The sequence below is a fragment of the Oncorhynchus mykiss genome, chromosome 20 (assembly GCF_013265735.2).
Source record: "Oncorhynchus mykiss isolate Arlee chromosome 20, USDA_OmykA_1.1, whole genome shotgun sequence".
In the NCBI taxonomy this organism is placed as follows: domain Eukaryota; kingdom Metazoa; phylum Chordata; class Actinopteri; order Salmoniformes; family Salmonidae; genus Oncorhynchus; species Oncorhynchus mykiss.
Genome location: NC_048584.1, coordinates 45,347,326 through 45,363,305, shown reverse-complemented (window position 1 = coordinate 45,363,305; position 15,980 = coordinate 45,347,326). Strand labels below are relative to the sequence as shown.

At 47.6% G+C, this 15,980-nt stretch overlaps 1 protein-coding gene across 3 annotated transcripts in view; it reads right to left on the bottom strand.

The window, feature by feature from the left end:
- LOC110515455 (protein jagged-1b) overlaps positions 1-15,980 on the bottom strand; it is a 119,113-nt gene that overhangs the window by 80,708 nt on the left and 22,425 nt on the right. For all 3 annotated transcript variants that reach the window (XM_036956440.1, XM_036956438.1, XM_036956439.1), the window contains exons 4-5: positions 13,761-14,018; positions 12,896-12,956 (exon numbers count right to left, since the gene is read on the bottom strand). In XM_036956440.1, coding sequence (XP_036812335.1) covers positions 12,896-12,956; positions 13,761-14,018 — 319 coding nt within the window. The remainder of the gene's footprint in view (positions 1-12,895; positions 12,957-13,760; positions 14,019-15,980) is intronic.

Below are 15,980 nucleotides of genomic sequence, written 5' to 3'. Positions count from 1 at the left end.
TGAAGCTGGTTGATAGAATGCCAAGAATGTGCCATGCTGTCATCAAGGCAAAGGGTGGCTACTTTGAAGAATCTCAAATACAAAATATATTTAGATTTGTTTAACACTTTTTTTGATTACTACATGATTCCATAAGTGTTATTTCATAGTAATGGTGTCTTCATTATTTCTAATGGTTTGTAAATGAGATTTTTCTGTTTTATTTTTAATAAATTAAAAACCTGTTTTTGCTTTGTCATCATTGGGTTTTGTGTGTAAATTGATGAGAATTTGTTTGAGAATAAGGCTGTAATGTAACAAAATGTGAAAAAAGTCAAGGGGTCTGAATACTTTCCCAAGGCACTCTACACACACACATTTAGCAATGATGTTTGTGTCAGAGCATTTTCAACAATGCGTGGGAAACACACAGAAGTATTTAGTGTGAACCAACACAAAACCAAAATTACAGCTGGTTCCCAAGGGGACCGTTAGCAAGGCTAAAATTAGCATTATGTGGACAGACTGTCTCTCCGTCTGTCCTCACGACACAGACATGGTTTGGCAGTAGTAAGACTACCCTTCTGTGGTAGGACCATCACTCTGCCTGCTCATCCTGTACACTACGCCGATGTCATTGTTCTTAGCAATACATAGTACATCATAGAGCAGGGCTCGTCAACCCTGTTCCTGGAGAGATACCCTCCTGGAGGTTTTAACTCCAACCCTGTCCCTGGAGAGTACCCTCCTGGAGGTTTTAACTCCAACCCTGTTCCTGGAGAGAAACCCTCCTGTAGGTTTTAACTCCAACCATGTTCCTGGAGAGATACCCTCCTGGAGGTTTTCACTCCAACCCTAATCTAACACACCTGATTCTAATAATTACCTGGTTGATAAACTGGAGAGAAAACTCACAGGAGGGCAGTTCTCCAGGAAGAGGGTTGGAGAGCCCGGTCATAGATGAATACCAGACATAAATGATATATAGACAGCACACAATGAACCAAAAAAGGGGCAAAGTGCCTTGATTTTCATCAGTAACAACAAACATAGGCACAGACACAAAAATACGCACATATGATAACATACGCACTACACACACACGGATTTTGTATTGTAGATATGTGGTAATACAGTAGTGGCAATACAGTAGTGGCATGAGGGCACACAGTTAATCTGTTGTGAAGTCTGTTGTATTTAAAATTGTATAACTGCCTTAATTTTGCCGGACCCCAGGAAGAGTAGCTGCTGGGATCCATAACAAATACAAATCACTGTTCATAATGGCAGTAGCTGTAATCTCCAATACATCACTGTTCATAATGGCAGTAGCTGTAATCTCCAATACATCACTGTTCATAATGGCAGTAGCTGTAATCTCCAATACATCACTGTTCGTAATGGCAGTAGCTGTAATCTCCAATACATCACTGTTCATAATGGCAGTAGCTGTAATCTCCAATACATCACTGTTCGTAATGGCAGTAGCTGTAATCTCCAATACATCACTGTTCATAATGGCAGTAGCTGTAATCTCCAATACATCACTGTTCATAATGGCAGTAGCTGTAATCTCCAATACATCACTGTTCATAATGGCAGTAGCTGTATTCTCCAATACATCACTGTTCGTAATGGCAGTAGCTGTAATCTCCAATACATCACTGTTCATAATGGCAGTAGCTGTAATCTCCAATACATCACTGTTCATAATGGCAGTAGCTGTAATCTCCAATACATCACTGTTCATAATGGCAGTAGCTGTAATCTCCAATACATCACTGTTCATAATGGCAGTAGCTGTAATCTCCAATACATCACTGTTCATAATGGCAGTAGCTGTAATCTCCAATACATCACTGTTCATAATGGCAGTAGCTGTAATCTCCAATACATCACTGTTCATAATGGCAGTAGCTGTAATCTCCAATACATCACTGTTCGTAATGGCAGTAGCTGTAATCTCCAATACATCACTGTTCATAATGGCAGTAGCTGTAATCTCCAATACATCACTGTTCATAATGGCAGTAGCTGTAATCTCCAATACATCACTGTTCATAATGGCAGTAGCTGTAATCTCCAATACATCACTGTTCATAATGGCAGTAGCTGTAATCTCCAATACATCACTGTTCGTAATGGCAGTAGCTGTAATCTCCAATACATCACTGTTCATAATGGCAGTAGCTGTAATCTCCAATACATCACTGTTCATAATGGCAGTAGCTGTAATCTCCAATACATTACTGTTCATAATGGCAGTAGCTGTAATCTCCAATACATTACTATAATAAATAATAAATAATAAACCCCAGGAAGAGTAGCTGCTGCCTTGGCAGGAACTAATGGGGATCCATAATAAACCCCATGAAGAGTAGCTGCTGCCTTGGCAGGAACTAATGGGGATCCATAATAAACCCCAGGAAGAGTAGCTGCTGCCTTGGTAGGAACTAATGGGGATCCGTAATAAACCCCAGGAAGAGTAGCTGCTGCCTTGGCAGGAACTAATGGGGATCCATAATAAACCCCAGGAAGAGTAGCTGCTGCCTTGGCAGGAACTAATGGGGATCCATAATAAACCCCAGGAAGAGTAGCTGCTGCCTTGGCAGGAACTAATGGGGATCCATAATAAACACCAGGAAGAGTAGCTGCTGCCTTGGCAGGAACTAATGGGGATCCATAATAAACCCCAGGAAGAGTAGCTGCTGCCTTGGTAGGAACTAATGGGGATCCGTAATAAACCCCAGGAAGAGTAGCTGCTGCCTTGGCAGGAACTAATGGGGATCCATAATAAACCCCAGGAAGAGTAGCTGCTGCCTTGGCAGGAACTAATGGGGATCCATAATAAACCCCATGAAGAGTAGCTGCTGCCTTGGTAGGAACTAATGGGGATCCGTAATAAACCCCAGGAAGAGTAGCTGCTGCCTTGGCAGGAACTAATGGGGATCCATAATAAACCCCAGGAAGAGTAGCTGTTGCCTCGGCAGGAACTAATAGGGATCCATAATAAACCCCAGGAAGAGTAGCTGCTGCCTTGTCAGGAACTAATGGGGATCTATAATAAACCCAATACTATGAAGATTTGTTCTAATGTTATAGAAGGGAGGGCCAGAACAGTACAGAACATACTAACAGGCTCGGGTCGGATGCGGGCAACAGATTGTCACTATCACAGGAAGGCGGTTGTGGATGGTTATTGGTAATTGCGGGCGGGTGAACAAACATCTGACCCGAGCATCACTAACACACACAACCCACGAGGGACGAGCGAATCGGGAGATGTGATTAGCGGAGAGAGAAACAGACTGTAAAAATATAGATGGTGGTTAAGTCAACCTCTCTCTGTGATTAAAGAAGCTATTCACATCATGTATCTACTCTAGGACAACAAAAAGAGGATCCACAGTGGGACCACAGCCCTTCTGTTAACAAGGCCCTCAGTCCTTCCAGCCAAACTGTTAACAAGGCCCTCAGTCCTTCCAGCCAAACTACTACACACGGCCCTCAGTCCTTCCAGCCAAACTACTACACAAGGCCCTCAGTCCTTCCAGCCAAACTACTACACACGGCCCTCAGTCCTTCCAGCCAAACTGTTGACAAGGCCCTCAGTCCTTCCAGCCAAACTACTACACAAGGCCCTCAGTCCTTCCAGCCAAACTACTACACACGGCCCTCAGTCCTTCCAGCCAAACTACTACACACGGCCCTCAGTCCTTCCAGCCAAACTACTACACACGGCCCTCAGTCCTTCCAGCCAAACTACTACACACGGCCCTCAGTCCTTCCAGCCAAACTACTACACACGGCCCTCAGTCCTTCCAGCCAAACTACTACACACGGCCCTCAGTCCTTCCAGCCAAACTACTACACACGGCCCTCAGTCCTTCCAGCCAAACTACTACACACGGCCCTCAGTCCTTCCAGCCAAACTACTACACACGGCCCTCAGTCCTTCCAGCCAAACTACTACACACGGCCCTCAGTCCTTCCAGCCAAACTGTTAACAAGGCCCTCAGTCCTTCCAGCCAAACTACTACACACGGCCCTCAGTCCTTCCAGCCAAACTGTTAACAAGGCCCTCAGTCCTTCCAGCCAAACTACTACACACGGCCCTCAGTCCTTCCAGCCAAACTACTACACACGGCCCTCAGTCCTTCCAGCCAAACTGTTAACAAGGCCCTCAGTCCTTCCAGCCAAACTACTACACACGGCCCTCAGTCCTTCCAGCCAAACTACTACACACGGCCCTCAGTCCTTCCAGCCAAACTACTACACACGGCCCTCAGTCCTTCCAGCCAAACTACTACACACGGCCCTCAGTCCTTCCAGCCAAACTACTACACACGGCTCTCAGTCCTTCCAGCCAAACTACTACACACGGCCCTCAGTCCTTCCAGCCAAACTACTACACACGGCCCTCAGTCCTTCCAACCAAACTACTACACACGGCCCTCAGTCCTTCCAGCCAAACTACTACACTTGGCTAATATTTTTGATTTGGACTCAGTTACACTTTCAGTACTGTCCCCGTCATTTCTCAGCAGTTTAACAATCAAATTTAACACTGGCCTCTGCTCTGCTCGCTGCCCATTTCTGTTGAAGAACATCCTCTCTCCAAACTGCAGAGGGACAGGACTGTGCTTCTGAAAGAGTCCATGTCCAATGCCAGATGATACCAAGTCTGGTCTTTAGCCTAACCTAAATGATGAGTCTGGTTTTGGCTGTAGCTTACATTGTTTTCACTGTACAGTATCATTCATCCATAGAGCAGGGCACATCAATAGATCAGATAACGTTGATGAAAGTGTCACTCCTCAATATCACAACATTTGGCAAACAAAATTGAAGGGAAACAACATTGAGGATGATTCAATGAGAATTGTGAAATGTAAAGAAGGCCACAGCATGATTTCAACCCCAGGGGTTCCCAACAGATGTTGCTGGCCTGCCTGACAGCAGGGCTTGTAGCCAGCAAAGGAAAGCACCTGCCTACAGCCATTCAGCTGGAAAGCACTAGACACTATGTTTGTGTCTGTGTTCCTGCCTGCTGTGTGCGGCAGTCATGCATTTCCCTATGGTGGGAAAGTAGCTCTTTGAGTAAATAAGAGCGCTTGCTGCAGTTTGCCTAGGCTAGTTATCTGGCTGGCAGAGTCCATCTAAACAACCTGGTGAGGTCACAACATAGACCTCTGTTAGAGGTCTGCACCCGTCTCCACTCTAAAGCCTTGGTTTGGACTGGCCGTGGTGGGCTGGATGGCCCTGGTGGGCAGGCCCTGGTGGGCTGTCTGGCCGGCCCTGGTGGGCTGTCTGGCCGGCCAGACATATATATACATATATATTTCACCCTCACCACGCTGTAACTAACATTACGCCATACTCTTGCCAATGTCAGTTAGACAAGTCTTTGCTAGCATAACAAGCTATCTTAATTCCTACCTTGTTTGCCATGGCATATAGCTCTAGCTCGCTAGGTTATCTTTCAATAATGTACCAATATGAATAGCAAAAACCTCTTGCTAGCTAACATTAGCATGCTAGCTGTCATTCAAGGGCTGACTGATCTCATAACAGTTTTCTTGCAAAAACAAAATGGTTTGATTGAGCTAAAGTGTCTGTCTACTGCAGTTCATGTGCTAGATAACTGCAACAAACCCAGATGAGCTAAACATGTCAGAATTCAGCCGTGGTCAGCTGGTGGTTGCATAGTAAGTGTCAGCAGACCAAATTCTAAACGGTCTAGAATCACTTGTAAAAACTAAGCTGGTCCGGGTTTCCTCTGTCCAAGCTCCAATTTGGTACACTTTCTACAGGGCCTTCAGAAAGCATTTACACCCTTTGACTTTTTCTACATTTTGTTGTTGTTACAGCTTCAATTTAAAATGGATTAAATTGAGATGTGTCACTGGCCTACAAACAATACCCCATAATCTCAAAGTGGAATTAGGTTTTTAGGAAAAAAATTGAAAATAAAAAAATGAAATGGCTGAAATGTCGAGTCAGTCTGCTTTCCAGCAGACACAGAGACAAATTCACCTTTCAGCAGGACAATAACCTAAAACACGGCCAAATATACACTGGCGTTGCTTACCAATACAATATTGAATGTTCCTGAGTGGCCGAGTTACAGTTTGGACTTAAATCAGCTCGATAAATCTATGGCGAGACTTGAAAATGGCTATCTAGCTATGATCAACAACCACCTTGACAGAGCATGAGGAATTAATAAAGAATAAAAATGGGCAGATCCAGGTGTTCAAAGCCATTAGACTGAGCCAGAAAGACAGCTGTATTCACTGCCAATGGTGATTCTAACATGTATTGACTCAGGGGTGTGAATACTTATGTAAATGAGATATTTCTGTATTTTATTTTCAATACATTTACAAAAATGTCTAAAAACATATTTTCACTTTGTCGTTATGGGGTATTGTGTGTACATGGGTGAGAAAAAAATATATTGAACCAGTTTTGAATTCAGGCTGTTACCACAACATGTGGAATGAGTCAAGGTGAAGGAAGGCAGATTAAACCATGGTGGAAACCCCCCCCAAGGCAATGTTTACACCAATCCTCTGCTTTAAAAGCAATGATGGGGAGTGTACATGTGCATAAATATAGCCACACCTAGCTAGGCACAACAACAAAGGCCAAGACAGTTGGGCCTGGAGCTGTTACAAGGGAAAGCCACACCAAGGCCGTGTTCCAAATGACACCCTAATTCCCTAAACAGTGCACGACTTCTGAGCAGGGCTCATAGGGAAATAGGGTGCAATTTGGGACTCCGTAATGGTAAAATGACATGCACACTAGCGTGCTTCTGTGGTGCAGGGAATCTCAGCCCCCCGGAGTTGACTTATATATAACTCCAGCATCCAACAGCAGCCATACCTTCTCCATCCAACAGCAGCCATACCTTCTCCATCCAACAGCAGCCATACCTTCTCCATCCAACAGCAGCCATACCTTCTCCATCCAACAGCAGCCATACCTTCTCCATCAGCTGGAGGCTTTTGTACATTGTCTGAACTTTCGGTTTTTCATGCAAAAGCTCGGCTGACTAAGATCCTGTTTTTTTTTTTACATATGGCACATAAAGTTGAGATGTGCTTCTCCTGTATCTCACAGCTTTGTGTGTGTCTCTGGGTCTCAGACTGGCTTAGTTTGGTTTACTGTTCTGTTTTGGCCACATGTAAAAGTCAAGCGTTCCTGGGAAGATCACGTTTGATCTTCTATTTAGTCGCCTTGTTTTTCCTCACGCTCTGACGTCACTAGTTTTCCTCTGCATGTTTTGGTGTGCATCCCAAAGGGCACACTGTTCTCTACATAGTGCACTACTTTAGCCAGATCCCAATAGGTCCTAGACTAAAGTAGTGCACTATATAGGGAATGGGGTTCCATTTGAGAGGCATCCTGTCATCTCTAATGGCTAAGTGGGACTGAGGTACACAACGCCCTTCTGATAACCATCTCAGCTTGGCTCTAACCCTTCTCCTTGCCTCATCAAACCAGATGTTATTGGTCACATACACGTCTTTAGCAGATGTTATTGCAGGTGTAGCAAAATGCTTGTGTTTCTAGCTCCGACAATGGAGTAATATCTAACAAGTAATATCTAACAATTTCACTTTATACACCCAATACACACAAATCTAAGTAAAGGAATACAATTAAGAATATATAAATATATGGACAAGCAGAGCGGTATAGACTAAGATACAGTAGAATATAATACAGTATGTACATATGGGATGAGTAATGTCAGAGCGGTATAGACTAAGAAACAGTAGAATATAATACAGTATGTACATATGGGATGAGTAATGTCAGAGCGGTATAGACTAAGAAACAGTAGAATATAATACAGTATATACATATGAGATGAGTAATGCAAGATACGTAAACACTATTAGTGAGTGGTCCATTTATTAAAGTGGACAGTGATTTCAAGTCTATCTATATAGGGCAGCAGCCTCTAAAGTGCAGGGTTGAGAAACCAGGTGGTAGCTGGCTAGTGGGGGCTATTTAACAGTCTGATGGTCTTGAGGTAAACAGCTTCTATCAGTCTCTCGGTCCCAGCTTTGATGCACCAGTACTGACCTCGCCTTCTGGATGATAGCGGGGTGAACAGGCAGTGGCTCGGGTGGATAATGTCCTTGATGATGTTTTTGGAATTCCTGTGACATCAGGTGCTGCAGGTGTCCTGGAGGGCAGGTAGTTTGCCCCCAGTGATGCGTTGGGCAGACTGCACCACCTTCTGGAGAGCCCTGGGGTTGCGGGCGGAGCAGTTGCCGTACCAAGCGGTGATACAGCCCGACAGGATGCTCTTGATGGTGCATCTGTAAAAGTGTGTGAGGGTTATAGGTGACAAGCCAAATCTCTTCAGCCTCCTGAGGTTGAGAAGCTGTTGCGCCTTCTTCACCACACTGTCTGTGTGAGTTAACCATTTCAGTTTGTCAGTAACATGTACGCCGAGGAACTTGAAGCTTTCCACCTTCTCCACTGCGGTCCCATCGATGTGGATGGGGGGGTGCTCCCTCGGCTGTTTCCTGAAGTCCACGATCATCTTTGTTTTGTTGATGTTGAGTGAGAGGTTATTTTCCTGACACCACACTCCCAGAGCCCTTAGCTCCTCCCTGTAGGCTTGTCATTGTTCATAATCAAGTCTACTACTGTTGTGTCATCTGCAAACTTGATGATTGAGTTGGAGGCGTGCTTGGCCACGTTCACGCATTAATGAACAGGGAGTACAGGAGGGGGCTGAGTACGCACCCTTGTGGGGCCACAGTGTTGAGGATCAGCGAAGTGGAGGTGTTTCATACCTTCACCATCTGGGGGCGGCCCATCAGGAAGTACAGCACCCAGTCGCACAGGGCAGGGTTCAGTCCCGGGGCCTCGAGCTAAATGATGAACTTGGAGGGTACTATGGTGTTGAATGTTGAGCTATAGTCAATCAACAGCATTCTTACATATGTATTCCTCTTGTCCACATGGGATATGGCAGTGTGATCATGATTGCATTGTCTGTGGACATATTGGGGCGGTAAACAACTTGAGGTGGGTATAGGTGGTGACAGGTAAGGTGGAGGTGGTATGATTCTTGACTAGTCTCTCAAAGCACTTCATGATGACAGAAGTGAGTGCTACGGGGCGATAGTCATTTAGTTCAGTTACCTTTGCTTCTTGGGTACAGGAAGAATGGTGTCCATCTTGAAGCATGTGGGGACAGCAGACTGGGATAGGGAGAGATTGAATATGTCCGTAAACACACCAGCCAGCTGGTCTGCGCATGCTCTGAGGAAGCGGCTAGGGATGCTTAAATGTCTTACTCACATCGGCCATGGAGAAGGAGAGCCCACAGTCTTTGGTAGGGGGCCGCGTCGGTGGCACTGTTATTCCTCAAAGCGGGCAAAGAAGGTGTTTAGTTTGTTTGAAAGCAAGACGTCGGTGCCCGCGACGTGGCTGGTTTTCCTTTTGTCGTCTGTGATCATCTGTAGACCCTGACACATACGTCTCGTGTCTGAGCCGTTGAATTGCGACTCCACTTTGTCTCTGTACTGATGTTTTGCCTGTTTGATTGCCTTACGGAGGGAATAACTACACTGTTTATATTCAGCCATATTCCCAGTCACCTTGCCATGGTTAAATGCGGTGGTTCGCCCTTTCAGTTTTGGACGAATGCCGCTATCCATCCACGGTTTCTAGTTAGGGTAGGTTTTAATATTCACAGTGGGTACAACATCTCCTAAACACTTCCTGATAAACTCAGTCACCGAGTCAGCGTATAGGTCGATATTATTCTCTGAGAACATGTCCCAGTCCGAGTGATCAAAACTATCTTGAAGTGTGGATTCCGATTGGTCAGACCAGCGTTGGAACAGTCCTTTTGCACGGGTACTTCCTGTTTTAGTTTCTGCCTATAGGAAGGGAGAAGCAAAATGGAGTCATGGTCAGATTTGCCGAAAGGAGGGCGGGGGAGGGCCTTTATAGGCATCCCGGAAGTTGCCTATAAAAAGTATTTTGGTAGTGTGAGTACTACAGTCGATATATTCATAGAACTTCGGCATTCTTTTTCTCAAATTCTTCACGGAGAGATACTTATTCCTGTCTGCGCGATGACCTGAGAATCCAGCTGGCTGGATGGATTCGGAGAGTATATCTCGAGAGATGCATGTTTCCGTGAAGCAGAGTAGGTTACAATCCCTAAAGTCTCTCTGGAAAGAGATCCCTGAGCTCGTCAACTATGTTATCCAGAGACTGAACATTAACAAGTAATATACTCGGAAGCGGTGGGTGGTGTGCACACCTCCTAAATCGGACTAGAAGACCACTCCAAGTACCTCTCCTTCGCCGCCATTGTTTTGGGTCGGCTGCTGGAATCACTTCAATTGCCCCGGGGTGACAAAGGATCTGCTTCGGGAAAGTCGTATTCCTGGTCGTACTGCTGGTGAGTTAAGGCCGCTCTGATATCCAATAGTTCTTCCTGGCTGTATGCAATAACACAGAAATGTTTCTGGACGAACAATCTTAGGAATGAGACATAAAAAAACAAAATACTGCCAAGTTTCCTAAGAACAAGAAGCGAGGCAGCCCTCTCTGCCAACGCCATTGTCTGAAGTTATAAACAACAACATGAAACCCCTAACCCTCTCCCTCAGGCTGAATCATAAACATGAAACCACTAACCCTCTCCCTCAGGCTGTATCATAAACAACAACATGAAACCACTACCCCTCTCCCTCAGGCTGTATCATAAACAACAACATGAAACCACTAACCCCTCTCCCTCAGGCTGTATCATAAACAACAACATGAAACAACTAACCCCTCTCCCTCAGGCTGTATCATAATCAACAACATGAAACCACTACCCCTCTCCCTCAGGCTGTATCATAAACAACAACATGAAACCACTACCCCTCTCCCTCAGGCTGTATCATAAACAACAACATGAAACCACTACCCCTCTCCCTCAGGCTGTATCATAAACAACAACATGAAACCACTACCCCTCTCCCTCAGGCTGAATCATAAACATGAAACCACTACCCCTCTCCCTCAGGCTGTATCATAAACAACAACATGAAACCACTACCCCTCTCCCTCAGACTGTATCATAAACAACAACATGAAACCACTAGCTAAACAAACACGCCACTTTAACACACATCCAAGACTAAATAACATACATGATCCATCTGACAAATAAGGACTGTTCTATTACAGAACCTGCGACTAATTCCAACACAGCTTGCTGGTTGGCTGATCGGCTGGCTGGCATTGATCCCAATAGACAACCTCATACAGACAAGCTCCAAGCCAAGGCTCCATCAGACTGTTGGCTGGTCGGCTGGCTGGCATTGATCCCAATAGACAACCTCATACAGACAAGCTCCAAGCCAAGGCTCCATCAGGCTGTTGGCTGGTCGGTTGGCTGGCATTTATCCCAATAGACAACCTCATACAGACAAGCTCCAAGACAAGGCTCCATCAGGCTGTTGGCTGGTCGGCTGGCTGGCATTTATCCCAATAGACAACCTCATACAGACAAGCTCCAAGCCGAGGCTCCTTCAGACTCATTTTGGAATTGCTCAGAATTCCATCTCTGTTACATTCCGTAATGTAATGGTCTATTAGGCAAAAAGTGGAACTGCACTCAATCCCTTGGCCGGCACGCAGACAGAACCATGAACAGACAGAGGGACTAGGGTTGGGTTAAATTCAGACCACCCCCATCCGTCCCTCTCTCCCTCTCCTCCATCCCTCCATCAGAGGGACTAGGGTTGGGTTAAATTCAGACCACCCCCATCCGTCCCTCCCTCTCCTCCATCCCTCCACTCGTCCCAATAATCCATCCCTCCCTCCCTCCCTCTTCCCCATCCGTCCATCCGTCCCAATCATCCCCCCCATCCCTGAGCCCTTACTATCACCCCTACACACATAACCCCTATTACCATTTTATAGAAAGCTAGAACACAGCTCCACTTATAGCCAGCTAGAACACAGCTCCGCTTATAGCCAGCTAGAACACAGCTCCACTTATAGCCAGCTAGAACACAGCTCCACTTATAGCCAGCTACAACACAGCTCCACTCCCTCAGACCCTATAGCCAGCTAGAACACAGCTCCACTTATAGCCAGCTAGAACACAGCTCCACTTATAGCCAGCTAGAACACAGCTCCACTTATAGCCAGCTAGAACACAGCTCCACTTATAGCCAGCTAGAACACAGCTCCACTTATAGCCAGCTAGAACACAGCTCCACTTATAGCCAGCTAGAACACAGCTCCACTTATAGCCAGCTAGAACACAGCTCCACTTATAGCCAGCTAGAACACAGCTCCACTTATAGCCAGCTAGAACACAGCTCCACTTATAGCCAGCTAGAACACAGCTCCACTTATAGCCAGCTAGAACACAGCTCCACTTATAGCCAGCTAGAACACAGCTCCACTTGTAGCCAGCTAGAACACAGCTCCACTCCCTCAGACCCTATAGCCAGCTACAACACAGCTCCACTCCCTCAGACCCTATAGCCAGCTAGAACACAGCTCCACTCCCTCAGACCCTATAGTCAGCTAGAACACAGCTCCACTCCCTCAGACCCTATAGCCAGCTAGAACACAGCTCCACTCCCTCAGACCCTATAGCCAGCTAGAACACAGCTCCACTCCCTCAGACCCTATAGTCAGCTAGAACACAGCTCCACTTATAGCCAGCTAGAACACAGCTCCACTCCCTCAGACCCTATAGTCAGCTAGAACACAGCTCCAGACCTGGGGATTAAGCTGCATAGCACATGATAAAATGCTGTTTGTCAAGTAATGAATCATAAATATCATGGCAGACATTGAAAATGAGAAGCAGATTCCAGTTATTCCTGGAGAGAAAGGAGGGGAGGAAAGAGTCACTTACTTGCAGTCATCTGGCTCTTTGCAGTGTCCATGTTCTGTACTGCAGCCCTGCCGACAGATAGCTGGAGGAGAGAGAGGGAGGGAAGGAGGGGTGGAGGAGGAGGGAAGGAGGGGTGGAGGAGGAGAGAGAGGGAGGGAAGGAGGGGTGGAGGAGGAGAGAGAGGGAGGGAAGGAGGGGTGGAGGAGGAGGGAGAGGGAGGGAAGGAGTGGTGGAGTGATGGAAAGAGGGGTGGAGGAGGAGGGAGAGGGAGGGAAGGAGGGGAGGAGGAGGGAGAGGGAGGGAAGGAGGGGTGGAGGAGGAGGGAGAGGGAGGGAGGGAAGGAGGGGTGGAGGAGGAGGGAGAGGGAGGGAGGGAAGGAGTGGTGGAGTGATAGAGGGAGGAGGAGGGAGAGGGAGGAGGAGGAGGGAGAGGGAGGGAGGGAAGGAGGGGTGGAGGGATAAAGAGATGAGGAGGGAGAGTTGGAGAAGGGAAGGTGTTGGAGGGGTGGAGGATGTGGCGTGGGGGTAAGGGACAGGAAGAAAGCCTAAATTAGCACAAACGTCAGTAAATACCTGTTGGCAGTATTAAGTGACGTTTGTTGGCAGTTCGGCACCTAATGTCTATTGACATTTGACACACGCAAGTACAAAAGGGAGGAAGTTATTCAGCAACCTGAACATCCATCCTAGTGTTTTCATAGCCTTGTATTCCCCTTTCTCCAACATTGAAATAATCCATACCATCATCATTCTATAGCCTCCAGGCACACAGACAAACTTTACAAGTTTACATGTGTTTTATCCATTTAACCAGAAGAAGACCCTTTTAGGTTAAAACTTTCCAGGAAGGGATCACAAGAAGCAGGAAGTAGTCCGTGTTTACATACGTGTGTTACATTCTAGTCCAGACCAGCCCTCCAGACAGGTCTTATTCCCGTTGTAGTCGCAGGTGTAGTGCCCGAAGAACTCGTCTCGGGGTCGGCAAAACTTGTTGCATCCGAAGCCATAGTAGTGCTCGTCACAGCTGACCCGGATCTGATAGTCAAACTGACCAATAGGACCGTTGTGGCTGAGCTTCTGCCACTGATGGCTGGGGTTGATCATCCCAGAGTGGGATGCCTTCTCAATCACCTGACCATCACCACCTAATGGGTCATAGATATACAATCAGTTAGAATATATAGTTAACAGGTTACTATCCTTACGAGAAAGACAGAATCACTGTTAAAAAGACTGTTAAATGCATGTCTGAGCATGTAGAGTACCCCAGTATGAGTCATAATACCCATAAAATAATACCCATAAAATACCCATAATACCTATAAAATAATACCCATTATACTTATAAAATAATAATACCCAGATAATCCCACCCACTCAGCCTCTCAGCCCATCCCACCTATCACCATAGACCACCCTCTCAGCCCATCCCACCTATGACCATAGACCACCCTCTCAGCCCATCCCACCTATCACCATAGACCACCCTCTCAGCCCATCCCACCTATCACCATAGACCACCCTCTCAGCCCATCCCACCTATCACCATAGACCACCCTCTCATTCCATCCCACCTATCACCATAGACCACCCTCTCAGCCCATCCCACCTATCACCATAGACCACCCTCTCAGCCCATCCCACCTATCACCATAGACCACCCTCTCAGACCATCCCACATCTTTGGAGGGAGTTGAAAGTCCGTGTTGCCCAGCAACAGCCCCAAAACATCACTGCTCTAGAGGAGATCTGCATGGAGGAATGGGCCAAAATACCAGCAACAGTGTGTTGACTTACAGAAAACGTTTGACCTCTGTCATTGCCAACACAGGGTATATAACAAAGTATTGAGATAAACTTTTGTTATTGACCAAATACTTATTTTCCACCATAATTTGAAAATAAATTCATTAAAAATCCACTATGTGATCTTCTGGATTTTTTTTTCTCTCATTTTGTCTGTCATAGTTGAAGTGTACCTAGGATGAAAATTTCAGGCCTCTCTCTCTTTTTAAGTGGGAGAACTTGCACAATTGGTGGCTGACTAAATACTTTTTTGCCCCTCTGTACACATATATATATTTATACACATATATACAGCATACCACCATGCATACTGCCTGACTGGGAACCCTCCCACTGCCTGACTGGGGACCCTCCCACTGCCTGCCTCTCTCCCCCTGACTGGGGACCCTCCCACTGCCTGCCTCTCTCCCCCTGACTGGGGACCCTCCCACTGCCTGCCTCTCTCCCCCTGACTGGGGACCCTCCCACTGCCTGCCTCTCTCCCCCTGACTGGGGACCCTCCCACTGCCTGCCTCTCCCCCCCTGACTGGGGACCCTCCCACTGCCTGACTGGGGACCCTCCCACTGCCTACTGGGGACCCTCCCACTGCCTGCCTCTCTCCCAAAGACTGGGGACCCTCCCACTGCCTGACTGGGGACCCTCCCACTGCCTGACTGGGGACCCTCCCACTGCCTGACTGGGGACCCTCCCACTGCCTGACTGGGGACCCTCCCACTGCCTGACTGGGGACCCTCCCACTGCCTGCCGCTCTCCCCCTGACTGGGGACCCTCCCACTGCCTGCCTCTCTCCCCCTGACTGGGGACCCTCCCACTGCCTGACCCTCCCACTGCCTGACTGGGGACCCTCCCACTGCCTGCCTCTCTCCCCCTGACTGGGGACCCTCCCACTGCCTGCCTCTCCCCCCCTGACTGGGGACCCTCCCACTGCCTGACTGGGGACCCTCCCACTGCCTACTGGGGACCCTCCCACTGCCTGCCTCTCTCCCAAAGACTGGGGACCCTCCCACTGCCTGACTGGGGACCCTCCCACTGCCTGACTGGGGACCCTCCCACTGCCTGACTGGGGACCCTCCCACTGCCTGACTGGGGACCCTCCCACTGCCTGACTGGGGACCCTCCCACTGCCTGCCGCTCTCCCCCTGACTGGGGACCCTCCCACTGCCTGCCTCTCTCCCCCTGACTGGGGACCCTCCCACTGCCTGACCCTCCCACTGCCTGACTGGGGACCCTCCCACTGCCTGACTGGGGACCCTCCCACTGCCTGACTGGGGACCCTCCCACTGCCTGCCTCTCTCCCCCT